Source organism: Agelaius phoeniceus, chromosome 5, assembly GCF_051311805.1.
Source record: "Agelaius phoeniceus isolate bAgePho1 chromosome 5, bAgePho1.hap1, whole genome shotgun sequence".
Lineage (NCBI taxonomy): Eukaryota > Metazoa > Chordata > Aves > Passeriformes > Icteridae > Agelaius > Agelaius phoeniceus.
Window position 1 is genome coordinate 6781500 of NC_135269.1, and position 14609 is coordinate 6796108.

The 14609-nt window shown below is 41.6% G+C and overlaps 1 protein-coding gene and 1 long non-coding RNA gene across 5 annotated transcripts in view; both read right to left on the reverse strand.

Annotated features, from left to right (window-relative positions):
- The window catches only part of PHF21B (PHD finger protein 21B), a 143453-nt gene extending 134643 nt beyond the window's left edge, over window positions 1–8810 (reverse strand). Inside the window, exons 1-3 of one of the 4 annotated variants that reach the window (XM_077178230.1) lie at window positions 8279–8810; window positions 7730–7762; window positions 7377–7442 (exon numbers count right to left, since the gene is read on the reverse strand). In XM_077178230.1, coding sequence (XP_077034345.1) covers window positions 7377–7442; window positions 7730–7762; window positions 8279–8332 — 153 coding nt within the window. In that variant the 5' untranslated portion in view covers window positions 8333–8810. The remainder of the gene's footprint in view (window positions 1–7376; window positions 7443–7729; window positions 7763–8278) is intronic. The other 3 variants (XM_077178231.1, XM_077178232.1, XM_077178234.1) reach the window with 3 other exon arrangements.
- A 3727-nt stretch (window positions 8811–12537) lies between these two features.
- The window catches only part of LOC143694083 (uncharacterized), a 29451-nt gene continuing 27379 nt past the window's right edge, over window positions 12538–14609 (reverse strand). The window contains exon 3 of the long non-coding RNA XR_013182273.1: window positions 12538–12665. This is a non-coding gene — a long non-coding RNA (uncharacterized LOC143694083). The remainder of the gene's footprint in view (window positions 12666–14609) is intronic.

The window sequence follows — 14609 nt, forward strand, 5'->3', positions numbered from 1 at the left end:
AAAGAGAAAGACCTTGTGCTCACACCCAACCACACACACCCACACACACAGAGACACAGAAGCAAATTTATACACAGAGACACTCTGTACATTTCTGAGAATGGAAGCTTCTCTCTTCGTCATTCTTAGAAAAGCTTTGACTCACCAATAAATCTTTAGGCAATCTTAGCTGATTTCAAGCACTTTAGAAAAACAGATCATTATAGAAAATGTAGGTTAATCTCTGCTGCATGTCAAAAGTATCAATGATTCTCACTTGACTCAATTATTTGAAATGTAATATACAATTTCACTTTCTGTAACCTTATAAGATTTGTCATCAATAGCTGAGTTGCACAGAAAGGCAATTCCACTCCTTCTCCCCAGATAATACAGAAGCTACATCACAAAGTACCAACAGGATCAAGTTAAATTAATGTGGAAACAAAAAAGACTTACAGGCAGTATAGACTTAACTTCTGTTTCAAGGCCAATTATATGCTTCTCTCAATTAAAGACAAGCAATCAGACCAACCTTCAGATGAACATACTGTTCTGGCCCGAGCCTCAATACCCAGGCTCTTAAAACAGAATTACAGCTCTGAAAATAAGATTGCCTCTCAAAAGCCTAAATTAACACCACCCATCATATCTACAGAGCTCTCAAGTACTTATTATTTTGATTTTACTGCAGCTGCACTTATGGTCAATACTCTGGTTTACTTTAATTCAGTCAAAGGATTGTTTCGTAATTTAAACTTGGACATATATTTAAGTTCTCCATGGGTTAAAAAAGGAAGACACATGCTCCTATTTCCTAGTTCCCTGTCTATTAAGCAGAAGGGTCTGCCTGTACATGTGCAAAAAGCCCTGTGGTACATATTAGATTTCAATAGAGCCTTACTATTGGCAGTTGCAGGTTGGAGCAGGAACTAAGCCACATCAGCAATTTCATATGACACTCTGGAAATTGCTACTGCATAACAATAAGCAGCTGATTCAAAAAAGAGAGTGGTGGGGGAGAAAACATTTTTCATGAAGTACATTTTAACTCAAGAACAATTCCTAATAAAAAAGTAGCATCACCTTAAGTTTAAAAAATAAAATAAAAAATTACAAAAAATTTATGTATATACAGACATATAAGAGAAGTGTGTGATGAGGATTGGATAGACCAAATATGAGTCTTAATAGACTCACTGAAATAACTGTCTACTTTAATGGCAGAATGACAAATTTGCATTTCAATTAGTCCAATTCTGGTTCTTTTTGGCTCTTTGTTCTTATCTCAAACTTGCAGCCTATTTTCATATTTCCCTTACCTCCAGCTCCACTGCATGTACCAGTTGCCCTCCTTGGCACTATGGCCACACATACACCATTTACCATAGCCTTGTCTTACTGATTTGCAAATTTCTGTCCTTTATTGCTTAAAAATGTTGTTGGTGCTTCAGATTTTGTTTTGGGGGCGGAGGGGAGGGGGGGGCATCATTTTATAATCAAGTACAAAAATACTGCATATAATATCCTTGATCACAAACAGAAAGGCATAGAAGGAAAAGTTAAAAGTAACTTTGTATGAACATGTCTTTATATGCCTTCGTGCTTTCACCTTGAAAATCAAATCTGCAATGAGATGAAAAGGGATTTTCTCTACTTGAACATAGCAGAAGCGTTCAGACTGGTGCAGTATCCCATTGGAAATGTTATTTAATACCAGCATTTACAACTCTTCTCTAGCATCATGCCATGGAAAGAAGACATTCCCCTTTTCTCCCACAGATACAAGGAGTCTGTGCACCAGATCCTGAGAGAAGATGAACTGGTTCAAACATCTGCCATGACACACTGCTCTGGGTGAGCCACACACACAGCATGAACAGTGGAGATTTGGTTCCCTCAAACCAGAGCTCCTGACAAAGACTCCTCCAGAAGCACCACTTAACAGCTACCCAGGTGCCTGCTCAAAACTTAAAACAAATTCTAACTCAGAGTTCCTACATAGAACTAAAGTTACTTTGAAAGAGTCTCCCTACTAAAGTATTGTGCACATCTGAACAAATACCTGTTTGCTGCAAGTATAAATTAGATATTTTAGTGTGTAACAGGTAGCAAGTGTCTTTAGTGTAAAACCAGAAATGAAATAAGAAGGCATTTTTTTATTTTTGGCATAATTCCTTTTTCTAAATAGACAAAGGCATTGTAGGGAAAAAATTGCTAAATCACAGGGATAATCATCATAGCCAGCTCCTCTAATGAGGCATCATGGGATTACTGGAGTTATTATAAGAGTCATCTTATTGAAGAAATTCAAAGTTAATTGAAATCAATTGTACTGTTCTGACAGCAGGTGTTTTAAGTGGGTAAAATATCAAAGTGAACTCTTTAAAATGGTTAGAATGAATGTAACATTCTCTTTTCAACAGTTAGCCCTGCCAAGTGATACACTGTACAAGTAGAGAAAAGTGTACAGTCAAAGAAAAATGCTGGAATGAAATAACATTTCCCATGCCAGTCCAGCTACCAAACAAAATGGGGTTCTAAGCCCTCTAGCAGAAATTTTTGTTACAGTTGTGTGAATTCCATGAATCTTTTTAAGGGTAACCTAACGGCAGGCTGAAAGCCATATTTCCATTCCTCCATGAAAATGTCCTTTATTGCCCTTTTTCTCCAATATGACATGGGAATCTCAGTATGCTGTTACTGAAAGCACAAACAATGCTAGGATTGTCATTATGCAAACTATATTCCTAAGTTTCTCCTCCAAGAAGCTGAAGGTAAATCCTTCCCTGGTTTTTCCTCCTCTTTCTATAGATGGCCAAACAAGCAATCCATTGCCACCAGATTTTGGAAAAAAAGAAAAAGAACTGGAGCTTTCTGGAAACTGGAGCTCTCTGAATTACAATCCAGAATCTTTACTCTGATCCAGCAAGTCCATTTTATTCTGCAGTTGTTCAGGATTCCCAGCAAAGTCAGCAGGACCTCATTATACAGCAGAATGGCAAAGTCAAGCTCATATTTAATACCTGTTGTCTTTGTGTTTACAGACTCAGTGCAGTGATAGAAAAGTTTAATGCTCCACCTGGGAGCCCATCACCCTGCCTGCTCTGACATCCAGAGCCAGACATGGGTGCAATTCTTGCCACAGCAACAGGGAGGGCTGGGCATACCTTGGGCCAGAGTTTGACATCGGGTTCATCTCAATCTGGAAATGCCTTTCAGATTTTACCTGAGTTTGCACTGAAGCTTATAGCCCTTATTTTACCTTAATCATTTTGAAAGAACCCAGCCATATGAAATACTGAACTCTGGCAATATCAATAATTTACTCTGTACCTCATGTAAACAATGCTGCCATTTGCAGCATGAACTTCAACAAACCCAAAATCCACTTCCTCCTCTTCCCCAAAACAGGGACAATATCAGCACAATGAGACATCTGGAGCTAAACCATCTCCAACAACTTGCACAAGAACTGTACTTCAATTTTAAGAAGTAGAACACTTCCCACAAACAAGTTTTGCTGGTGATCACCACAGGCAAAGTACAGTCAGTGATTTCATTTCAGGTATACTACCCCAAAAAAAACCACCCCAAACCAGTAATAACACAGGCTGGGAAAGTCTGCCTGAAACTGATGCTGATTTTCTGCATAGATAGTAAATTATGGTAAAGAAATGAGGCAGCACACAAGTGAATGGCATCATGTCTTTCAGGAAGGCATATTTTTATTACTGTGCTACAGGATAGAATGTCTGAATTGATCATGGTCAAAAATATAGTGGCCCACACATGTTCATTGTTAAGGACCTGGCTTGCCACCTAACACTTATGTCAGTAAGGAGGAACAAGAAAAAATGAACTTCCAATGGAGGTTAAAGATTTGTTTTGGTTTTTTTTATCCTGATCTATTAATTAATAAAAGACAACTTTCTAGAATTAAAAGACTCTTAACAACTCTTTAAGGACATAAAGAGCAAGAAACACATGCAGCAGAGCAACTCTGGTGTGCTATTAAGGCCAATGCTGGCTCTTATGATGGCTCTTTTATTTCCATATAAATGCTTGTTGCTTGACAATTTAGATAAAAATGTTACTGCTGCTCTGCATGTGCTGTAGACTGAAGGTGTAAAACCACTGGACTAACTAATGGAGTCTTCACACATCATATCTTGTTCAAGAAGAGGTAACCCATTCTCAAATGTGATGACAATTAATCAAAACCACAGCATCTGAGGGATGTACTTGTGACAGAAGTCTAAGCTGTCTTTCTGAGTTGGATGCCAAATTAAAAACTGATTGAAGCTATTGCCTTCCTGTAATGAAAATGGTGGATCTACAGTACTTATTTGAAGACACTGAAAAATATTAAAACTATGCTAAATTCTATATTTCTCTAACCCACCAACATAAAGAAAGCATCAATGACTAACCAGGGATCCTTGATTAGGATGTAACTTTAAATCCAGCTGCACATAAAAGTCCACTTCATAAATTTCCCTCAAAAGTTGAGCTTGTCATTCAGTTCTTTCTTGTCTTCATTTGTAACTTACAGTAGCATTGTCACAAATGCTACTGTAGCCATCTACAATGAAAAGTGATAAATAGGGGCACTGGGAGATAACATTCACTCCTGCTATGTTCCTAACAGGTGTAGATGGGGTTTTTTTGTTTGTTTGTTTTACTGTTTCATCATTAACGTGTGCAGTTAAATTGAAAGGCAATTTTAGGGTCTTTTGTATTCAGTGTACACAAAATCAAAGGTATACATTATTGAATTATGAATTAGTTGTGCCTAAACAAATCTTAGGGGAGGGGATAAAGGAGGAAGGAGTGTAAATACATATGTAAAAATAACCTCCCTGCTTGAACTGCCTATTTAAATTTACACTGGTGTTTCCATGAAAGTGAGGGCATGAAACCACCAAAGAGCTCCACCCTGAGCCCATCTGTGGTCTCAGGGGTCCTCACTGCTCCTTCTCTATACCCTCAAGGACATAGAGCTCATTTACAAGCCAGAACCCAAGGAGCAACTACTAATTATAGCAAGTCTGCAAAGTTACTCGATGGGTTTGTGACCTGGTCACAAGCTAAGACCTCCAAACTCATTTCACTTGTGACCTGAGAAGGATTTCAGTGCAGACCTCTGGAGGTGGCAGCCTGGAGCACGAGGACACCACACCACCAGCCAAGCTCTTAATTATGAGCTCTTGTTGCACAGGATGTTGAAAACAGTAAAAGAAATCTAGAGTTTTGCCTAAAAATAGGGTGCTTCCTGCCAGGTCAAATTTGCTGTTTAAAGAATTTAGGTATTTTATGTTTAATTATTTCATGGTATATCGATTTATTTACAAGATTATGAGAATGGCAAGTCATAAATATACAAGAATTTTTTACTAGTTAGTTTGGATTATACATAAATATGCTGTGCAAGCATAGCAAAAACCATTTTCCCCAAGCTGAATCAGAATGTTCAAACTGAATTTTCAAATGTGTCTCTCTGCCTTATCTAAATTCCAACATGACATATAATAAATAGCTTCTCATTTACCACGATCATAAAAATTTAAACAGCCTTGAAACAGTTGCTGCAATATAGGGGGAAATGATCAAATCTATGTTCCAAATACCCACTTAGAACAGTAAAACTATTTTGATATTTAAGAAATAGCACATAAAGATGCATTGTTGCAGGAAAGGCTTTTACCTTATTTTAAAAAAACCAAAAAAACAAAAAACAACAAGGTTCTACTCAATATAGTAGTATTAGAGTCAACAATTTGCTGTTTTACACTGCACAACAAGGACTAACAGCCCTTACACATCATGTAGTGTCAGATTTGCTTTAAAAAAGAAACTATCTGATTTGATTCTATACAGTGATTAAACATCTTTGTGCTCTGCTGAGTAGGGCATTCTCTCCCCTCCCCCCTCCAAAAACGGCATCAAAGCAATCAAAATGGTAATGTTCGGCATGAATGGGGCCCCATCCCCCACCGGCAAACTCCGCAGACTTTTCTCCATGTTAGGAGGAACCAACACCCCTTCCTCACAAAATGGAAGCTTCCACTACCAAACTGAGAGTGCTGACCAATTCTCATTACAATAAAACTGGGAGAAAAAGGGGTGGCGTGCAGCCGTGGCCCGCAGGCAGGCACCATGCAGGCACTTGGCAACTTTAAGCACAACTCCAGCAAAGCAAAACAGAACACAATAAAAAAAAATAGGAAAGGAAAGAAAGCCAAACAAACAAAAACAAAACAAAACAAACAAAAAAGAGGGACGGGGGAGCAGCACACGTGTCGCCTTTCGCCGGGAGGTCGGAGGGAGGCAGGGAGGGAGGAAGGGGCGGCTGTGGGCGCTGTCCCCGGGCGCGGTGCTGAACGCAGAGGCCGCGCTCGGCCCGGCACGGAGCGGGGAGCCGAGCAGCCCAAAGGCCACCCGGAAAGTTGGACACGGGGGAGGCTCGGGCCGGCAGCTCTCCCGCTGGTTTCCCAAGTGCCTTTCCCAAGTGCCTTTCCCGCCTGGAAGTGCCGGGAGAAGGGCCGGGAAGCCGTGAGGGCAGCGGCGCTGTCCGCGGTGCTGAGCCCCCCTGAGCCCCCGCCGCTGAACTTTCCTTCCGGGCCCCGCTGGGCCCAGGGGTCACCGGCACAAAAACAGCCACGAGAAACTTTGGGAAGGGCGGGAAGGGGAGGAGGCAGAGAAAAAGGTTCCTGGGTTGTTTTGTTTCTCTCCCCTGTTTTTGGTTTGTTTTTTTTTTCCTCCCCCCTGTCCCTGGCTGCTGAAGCGGGTTAATCTGGTTTTATTAGTATTTTTGGAAGGGGTAGGAAAAAAGTGAAAGTGCCTAAGTGAACTCGAATCAAAAGGCAACACGTCAGATCAGACCAAGGGAAGAGAAAGGCAAGTGGGGAGGGGAAATTAAAAAAAAAAAAAAGAAAAAAAGAAAAAGAAGAAAACAAATAAAGTGATCAATAAAAATCAGTTTTGTAATTAAACCCAGAAATGGCTCCAAACGGGGCTCCAGCCTCCTCCTTCCCAACTCTTACTCTGCACATTACACAGAAGTGCACAAAGTAGCCCAAGACAGGAGAATTTTCCATATTCCTAAAACATGTCGACCAACTCAAAATGGACGCCTCTTTTTTTTTCTTACGTTTTAACTACTGCTTATCTTTTTGCTACTAGTACTGAAATAATTCTTTCCCCCAGCAAGACATCAGAGAATCCGACCTCATTATCAAAACATGCATTTTCTGACTCTATGCAAAAGAAAATGGATGTTATATCCCCTGCCGCCAGTATTTTTCAGCTAACGCAGACACTTTTCGGATGTTTAGATAGTGCATCATAAAAACAAGAAGAAAAACCAAGCACAACTGAATCGATCTGTTCCTTACTTGTTTCTCATTAAGAGCTGCTATTCTTGATTGCCTTTCATGGATTTGTTTCTTAAGATCCCCGTTCTGCAAAAACGGCAACAAGACGCATATTAAAGGCAAAGTGCAAACTAACCCCGTGATGAATAAACTTGCGAGCTAGAAATTGTTCAAAGGCAAAAACCATTCCACCGAAGCCGTACAGAAGCATGCACACACAAAACACCCTCCTTAGCAAGAAAGCTCAGTGCAGACTACAAAATGAGATCTCTTACTGATAAAGTTTCTCATCCTGCTGTCCCAGCACAACTGCGCTTATTACGGCAGGGATAAAATACTGAAGAAGAGAAAAAAAAAAAAGGATCTGCATTTACCTGTGGATCTTGCTTCATCTGTGCAACTAGTTTCTATTTTTAAAAAAATCGCCCCGCAAAAAAGGAGGAATTAGAAACTGTTTCAAGTTTAATGGATTTTTTTAAATGTATGTATGTGTGTGGACGGGGGAGGGAGGGGGGTAAGGAACAAAGAGGCAAGTAAACACTGCGAGTCAGTTTCAAGCAAAGCTCATAAATATTCAAGTCTCGTCCTAATCTCTCCAACACACACACACACACACACACACACACACACGCACTCTCACACTCACGCACACTCACACGACTGCAGCGTCGACTCCGCGTCTCCACGACACCCACCCACACAAAAAACTCAGCCAAACAAGCCGCCAAAGTACTTTGTGGGAGTGCTCGCCATTGCGGCGGGGAGCCGGGGGTCCCTCCCCGCCGCGCCCCCCGCGCCCCCTCCCCGGGCCGCTGCGGCACCGAGGCTCGCTCCGAACATGCAACACCGGAGCTGCGAGCCCGAGCCAGGCACGGCACGGCACGGCACGGCACGGCCGGTGCCTCAGCATTGCATTCTGTTACCTGCTGACATGGGATTTCCACTTTTAACGCCTCCTGCAAGCTGTGTAGCTCCATCCCTGCAACTTGCCAGGCACTTTCCTGCCACTTTCAGATCCGAGTGAAGTTTTTTTGTTTGTTTGTTTGGTTTGGTTTTTGGTTTGGTTTTGTTTGGCCTTTTTTTCCCCCTGCCTTTCTTTTCTTTTTCTTTCTTTTTTTCTTTTTGGCTTTTTTGTTTTTGTTTTTTTCTCTCTCGCTTTTTGCAACAGACCCGCCAGCCAGCCACCCCTCCCTTCGCGGGAAAATGGAAGAAAATAATTTTTTTAAGTAACCAAAAAAAAAAAAAAAAAAAAAAAAAAGAAAGATGGGGAAAAAATAAAGTAAAATAAAAAATTAAAAAGAAAAGGAGTGGCGGCACCAAGAACAACAATACGTGAGGGAGAGCGGCAGGACAGCGGGCAGACACAAGTACTCGGCGTGCACGGCAAGTTGTTCGCCTCTTTGCTGGGGACACGGACTCATCACTCACTTTCCGCCGATCTGGGGGGGCCCCTCCCCGCGCGCCCCCGCCCGCGGGCCCCCCCCCGTTCGCCCTGGGCCGCCCCCGCCCCGCCCCGCGCTCGCCCCGCCGCCCCCCGGGGGCCCCCGCGGGCCGCTCCGGCGGGGCCGGGCCCGCAGCCACGGCCGGCCAGGGACTATATTTCCTGGCAGAGCGCGCGCGCGCGCGCGCCGGGATCCGCCGCGCGGGGGGGGCAGAAAGTTGTGAAACGGCCTCGGCGCGCGCGCGCGGGTGCCCGGATGGAGCGGGGGGGGTGTGGGGGGGGGGGGGGGAGAGGCGGAGGGGGGGGTGGGGGGTGCGGGGGTCTCGCGGCCCCGCGCGTGCGCGGAACGGCTCCTGCGGCCACCGGGGCCGCCACAACAAAGTGGGGAGGGAGGGGCGGGGAGAGATAGCGGGGTAGGGTCTGTAGATAAGGATAGGAGATAGTGATAGGGATAGGAGAGAGGGATAGGGATGGGGAAAGGAATAGGGAGAAGGAGAGAGAGAGAGAGGGCAGAGGATAGAGACAAGGGTAGGGATAGAGATGGTTGAGAGCAGTAGGGGACAGGGCCAGAGATAGGGATAGAGACAAGAATAGGGACAGGGGATACAGAGAGGGATAGGGGATAGGGATAGAGATAGGGACAGAGACAAGAACAGGGATAGGGGATACACAGAGCTATAGGGGATAAGGATAGAGATAGGGATAGAGACAAGAATAAGGACAGGGGATACAGAGAAGGATAGGGGATAGGAAGACAAGGGTAGGGATAGGGATGGTTGAGAGCGATAGGAAACAGGGCCAGAGATAGGGATAGAGACAAGAATAGGGACAGGGGATACAGAGAGGGATAGGGGATAAAAATAGGGACAGGGATAGGGACATGGACAGATACAGGGATTGGGATGGGGACAGGTACAGAAATAGGGACAGGGATAGGGACAGGCAGGCACTAGTACAGGGATAATGATAGGAATAGGGGAAGGGACAAATACACAGGGATTGGGATGGGGATAGGGACAGGTACAGAAATAAGCACAGGGATAATGATAGGAACAGGGGAAGGGAAAGGGACAGGGGAAAAGGACAGAGGAAAGGACGGGAGCATGGACAGGGGATTGGGTTTCCTTTTCTTTCCCTTTTCCGCCCACCTCGAGCATGTCCACTGGGGCCTGCGCTGGGGTTGTAGTAGCTCAAGGGGGGAGGGATGGGAGTGTGGGACATTTGGACGTAGGACCCGCTGAAATGAACCTGCTTCTGAGGGATGGTGACACAGATCCTTTCACTCTATTTAGTTAATAAATAACAGCAGTGATACTTTAAACTGGTTGACTCAAGAAGCGTTGATGCTCCAGTTCAGCCAATTCAAGCCATGGTTGCATGCATTAGTGAGGGATCCAAGTGCCACCAGGTCACCCTGCACCAGAGATGTGCTCCAGAGCAGGTGTGGACAGAAACACATCACCTTGATGTCACATGAATATGTGACAAGGCTCCAGGTCCTACAGACAGACCCCACCTGATGCAGCATCAAGCCAGCTGCCAACTTTTTAAAAATAGATTCAAACCAGCAGCATGAATGTACATTAAGTCAGTGTTTGACCATGCAGCTGCAGCATTTTCCATGCAGTAATGGGAGCTGTGCAGTTAGATTTACTGTTGTCTTGATGCATGGCCAGAGTAGGGTTGGAAGCCAAAAACAATGCTCAGAATAATTTTATTGATGACAGTCAACATTTAGGGCACCTCTTAGCAAGCACCTTTTAGCCAATGGAGTGCCTGGGACCAGAATTTGGGTGTATACATACTCCACTCCTGCACTGATTGAACACCGATATTTTATTCAACCTGCACTGAAACACAAAGCTGAAACTCAGCCTAAATCATTAGTCAGTATTTAAAACATCACTGTGCTGCTGTTGTGCCTGGATGCCAATTTTAATAACTAAGTTAATCTCAAAACTATTTAAAGACACCAATATATAGCAAAACCAACTTATATCAACTATACTCTAATTAAAACTGGTTTTATATATGTGTTGTGAATCCAAAACAATGTACCCAATTCCCAATAAACTTCTCAAACATATTCTGTTCAAGCATAGCACAACTTTTTACACTAAATTAATTTGAAGATTCATGGTGAAATATTCTTAGCCTGCCAAAATTATGAGTAAAGTCTAAACAGAAATTTTCTATTAACCTTGCAATGAAATAAAGAAGAGCCTTACTTTAAAGGCTCTTCCAAAAAAAGGCTTTTAAGAGCTTTTTAAGGCTCTTCTTTATTATTTTTATTTTAAAATCTAAATATTTTGGAAGAGCCCTATTTTAAAATCTAAATTCTTTCTACTCACATTTGTAAAGACAATTCAGTCAATCCAGCAGATACTGATACGTATGAAAATCTTTCAATATTGAAGCAACGTTACTTCTCAATGTGTTCCATACAAAGGTATTTTTTAGTGTTATACACAACAAAAGCAGGGCTTTGCCAAGTAATTTTGTAAATTGTGAAGGTTACCTTTGTAACCTCTGGTTATAGCAGAGCAAAGCTTCTTTGAGTTCTGCCATTGACTAAAGCTGATTAAATAGTAAAGAATGATTTCTTTATGTGTTAGTAGTTAATTAATTGACATTATGATGGTTGATTTATTTTACTGCACATTCCATTGGTAGAGCAAAGAACCTTTTTCTTACCATTATAAAATAGTCACTTGCTGACCACAACAAAACTAGTGATTCCTGCAAGCCTGACTTCCTGCAAAGATGTCTATGGGTTCATGAAGTAGAAATTTGATTTTAACTGGCAAGGGGTGAGGATTATCATGTTATCCTCCACACAGCACTGTGATGTCAACAGAAGAAGTTTGGAAATTTGTTTAAGCTGCCTACCATTCAAATATCAGTTTATAAATCTTCAATGCTACTCTGATGGGCCACAAATTTTAATATAAATATAAATTATCTGTTATCAATTATAAATTATAACCCATAATGAAGTGCTTTGCTTTTCATTTATTGATGCTGCAAATATTGTTTTCTAGTGAAGTTATGTAAAATACATTAATCTGACAAATACATTTATGTGATAACATTATGCAATCACCTAGGAAAATGTTAACAGCTTTATGCAATTTACTTGAGGATTATGATGGCAAAAATCATCCTGCTTGCAAGAGCTCAGGGGACTTCCCTTCCATCTATTCCTCTGCATAAGGAACAGCTACATTTTAGCTGGGAAATGCAAAGTGAATTGGGAGGTGAGTAGGATGCCTGGCAGTGTTGCAGGTGGGTTTGCTTAAGCATAGAAATTTATGGTCAGTGCTAAACACAAAAAGATCATTTTGAATGAAATGTCATATGTAATGTGATTAAACACATTTTTCATCATCTCCTTAAAAGAATATTCTTGCTCTTATAACCTGTGGGATTCCAGAGGTTGTACAGAAGGAACTGCATTCCTTCTTTCTCCTAGAGTGGTGGAGAGACACCATTCAGAGCCTCTAAAGGGACTTTTACAAACAAAACTATCTGCAGTGCTGGAGAAAAGATGTGTGTTCTACAGCAAAATATAAACATAGCTTTTTTTGTTGCCAGAAGGTATTTTAGTTTCTGTATTACATTGTTTGGAACAATGAGGCCAATTGTTACAGTCATAGTTTCTAGAAAAGTCCCTTTGCCCAGGATTCTTCTCCTGGGAAGCTTAGAAACCTCAGAGAAAAAAGAAAACAATAATTACCTCATTCGCTTCTCCTGTGTTTTGCTGCTTTGGAATGTGGTTGGAGATTGTTTACCCACAGGTGATTGTTTCATTGGTTTCATGTGAATTGTTTTCACTCATTGGCCAATCAGGGTCAAGCTCTGTCGAGGCTCTGGAAAGAGTCAAGAGTTTTCATTATTATCTTTTTAGCCTTCTGTAAGTATCCTTTCTGTATTCTTTAGTATAGTTTAGTTTAGTATTCTTTAATATAATATAGTATCATAAAATAATAAATTAACCTTCTGAGAACATGGAGTCAGATTCATCATTCCTTCCTGCCATGGGGCACCCCAAAAATACAATAGCCAATTTTACAAGCACTCATGAATAGTTTAATGCATGTGTATCACTTTTACAGTCCTTGGTAATAAAGTTACTTATGTGCTCATACATTTCTAAATCAGTACCTTTATCTGCTAAAAGTTATTGCAGAAATGCATTGACAGATTGACCTGTCTGATGAGATTACCTAAAAAGGCACAGTACAGTATCAATAGAAGACAAATAAATAACACTTGTAACAATATTCCCTGCATACAGAGACTCAGGACCAATTGTTGTATCAAGAACACAAGACACACAATTTTTTTTTCTTGCCACGCATCTAATTTCAGATAGCCAGGAATCAGATACAGGAATCCAACATCTGGGAGTCAAATCTCACATTTCAAGTCCCCACAAGAGCTGATGATGTTCCTCCCTTATGAGATATTATAACTGATTCAGAACAAGACTTGCAAATTCACAGAGGAGAGCAAGGCACTAAATTATTTTTGGTAATACTGTCTTGTCATTACAGTTAACTTGGAAATTCACATTCCCACATACCGTTGTGCAATATTCTCAATTTTCTACAGAAAGTGCTACAAAGACATGGGGGAATTAAGTACTGAAAGGTAACTAATGAATGAATGACATTGCAAATTCCATGGACTTCAAACCCTCTTCCCAAACTGGCAAGGAAAAGGGTGAGATCATGAGGAGCTGAGAAAGAAGGAAATATCTGCTTGATACAGGTTGCCCTGGGAAAGTCCTTGAATGACTAGCAATGTACTACACAACTCTGTCTTTGTACAAGCCACTGTCAACCTCTCTGCAAGAACAGGGGCTCTTTCTACAGGTGGAAGCCAGTGGTAGTAAAATTTCAGAACCAGCAAGGTAAGATGAAATCTAGGGCAGAGCTTGAAGCCCCACTGAGGGGCTTAAGGCTATCCAATCTGTCCAAGATGTGTAGTTTGCCCTATATTTTCTGGATACCTCCATCCTGCAACATATTTCTTCCCCTTTTAGGATCATCTCTCCACCTTAACTGAGAAGATGCTTTAGATAAAAGAAATTATTTTATGGAAGTAATATTTTCCGCTTCTCAAAAGATTTATCTGGAGACTAGGGACAATGGTTAGTCATCTTGGTGAAGCTGAGAGATGTAGCCAGCTCTTGTCTCTTGTGGAAAAACCTTTGGGAGAGGCAAAATGAGTCAGGAAATTAATTCATTCCCCATGATTATCAGAGGGAAGGGATATGAAGAAATGAAATGCTGAAGGCTAAGGTATGCAGGAGGCTGAAAAATTTGTCTAAAGATCTGATCCTCTGGATTATTTTCTAAGCCTTTGACATCTTCACTGTCTCATTACCACAAGTGTCCATATTCCCACAATTCCTTCACTAGAATTGTGAATCAGTTATTCTTCACAGGTTTATAAGGTAGGTCTTGCATGCAGTTACAAGAGGTATTGTGTTCTTTCCCCTCCTTTACTGGAGTAAAATCAGGGTCCCAGAAGCAGAATTTATTCTCCTTGGATCATTTCTACATTGTGCACGTGAAAGCTGATACTACCCCAGCTATTAATGACACAATGCTAGGCAAAAAAACAAGAATAGACTTCATTGCAATTCTTTTGGAAATTCAGCATGGGAAAAGAGAGCTTATCCTTTCAACCATGAAAAATATCTCTGCTGAATTTTGGCAATCCTCTCTTAACTGGAATTCTTTAAAATATTATTCCTTAAGTACAACTATCTTCCAAATGTAAACCAACTTAAAAGAAGTTTAAGA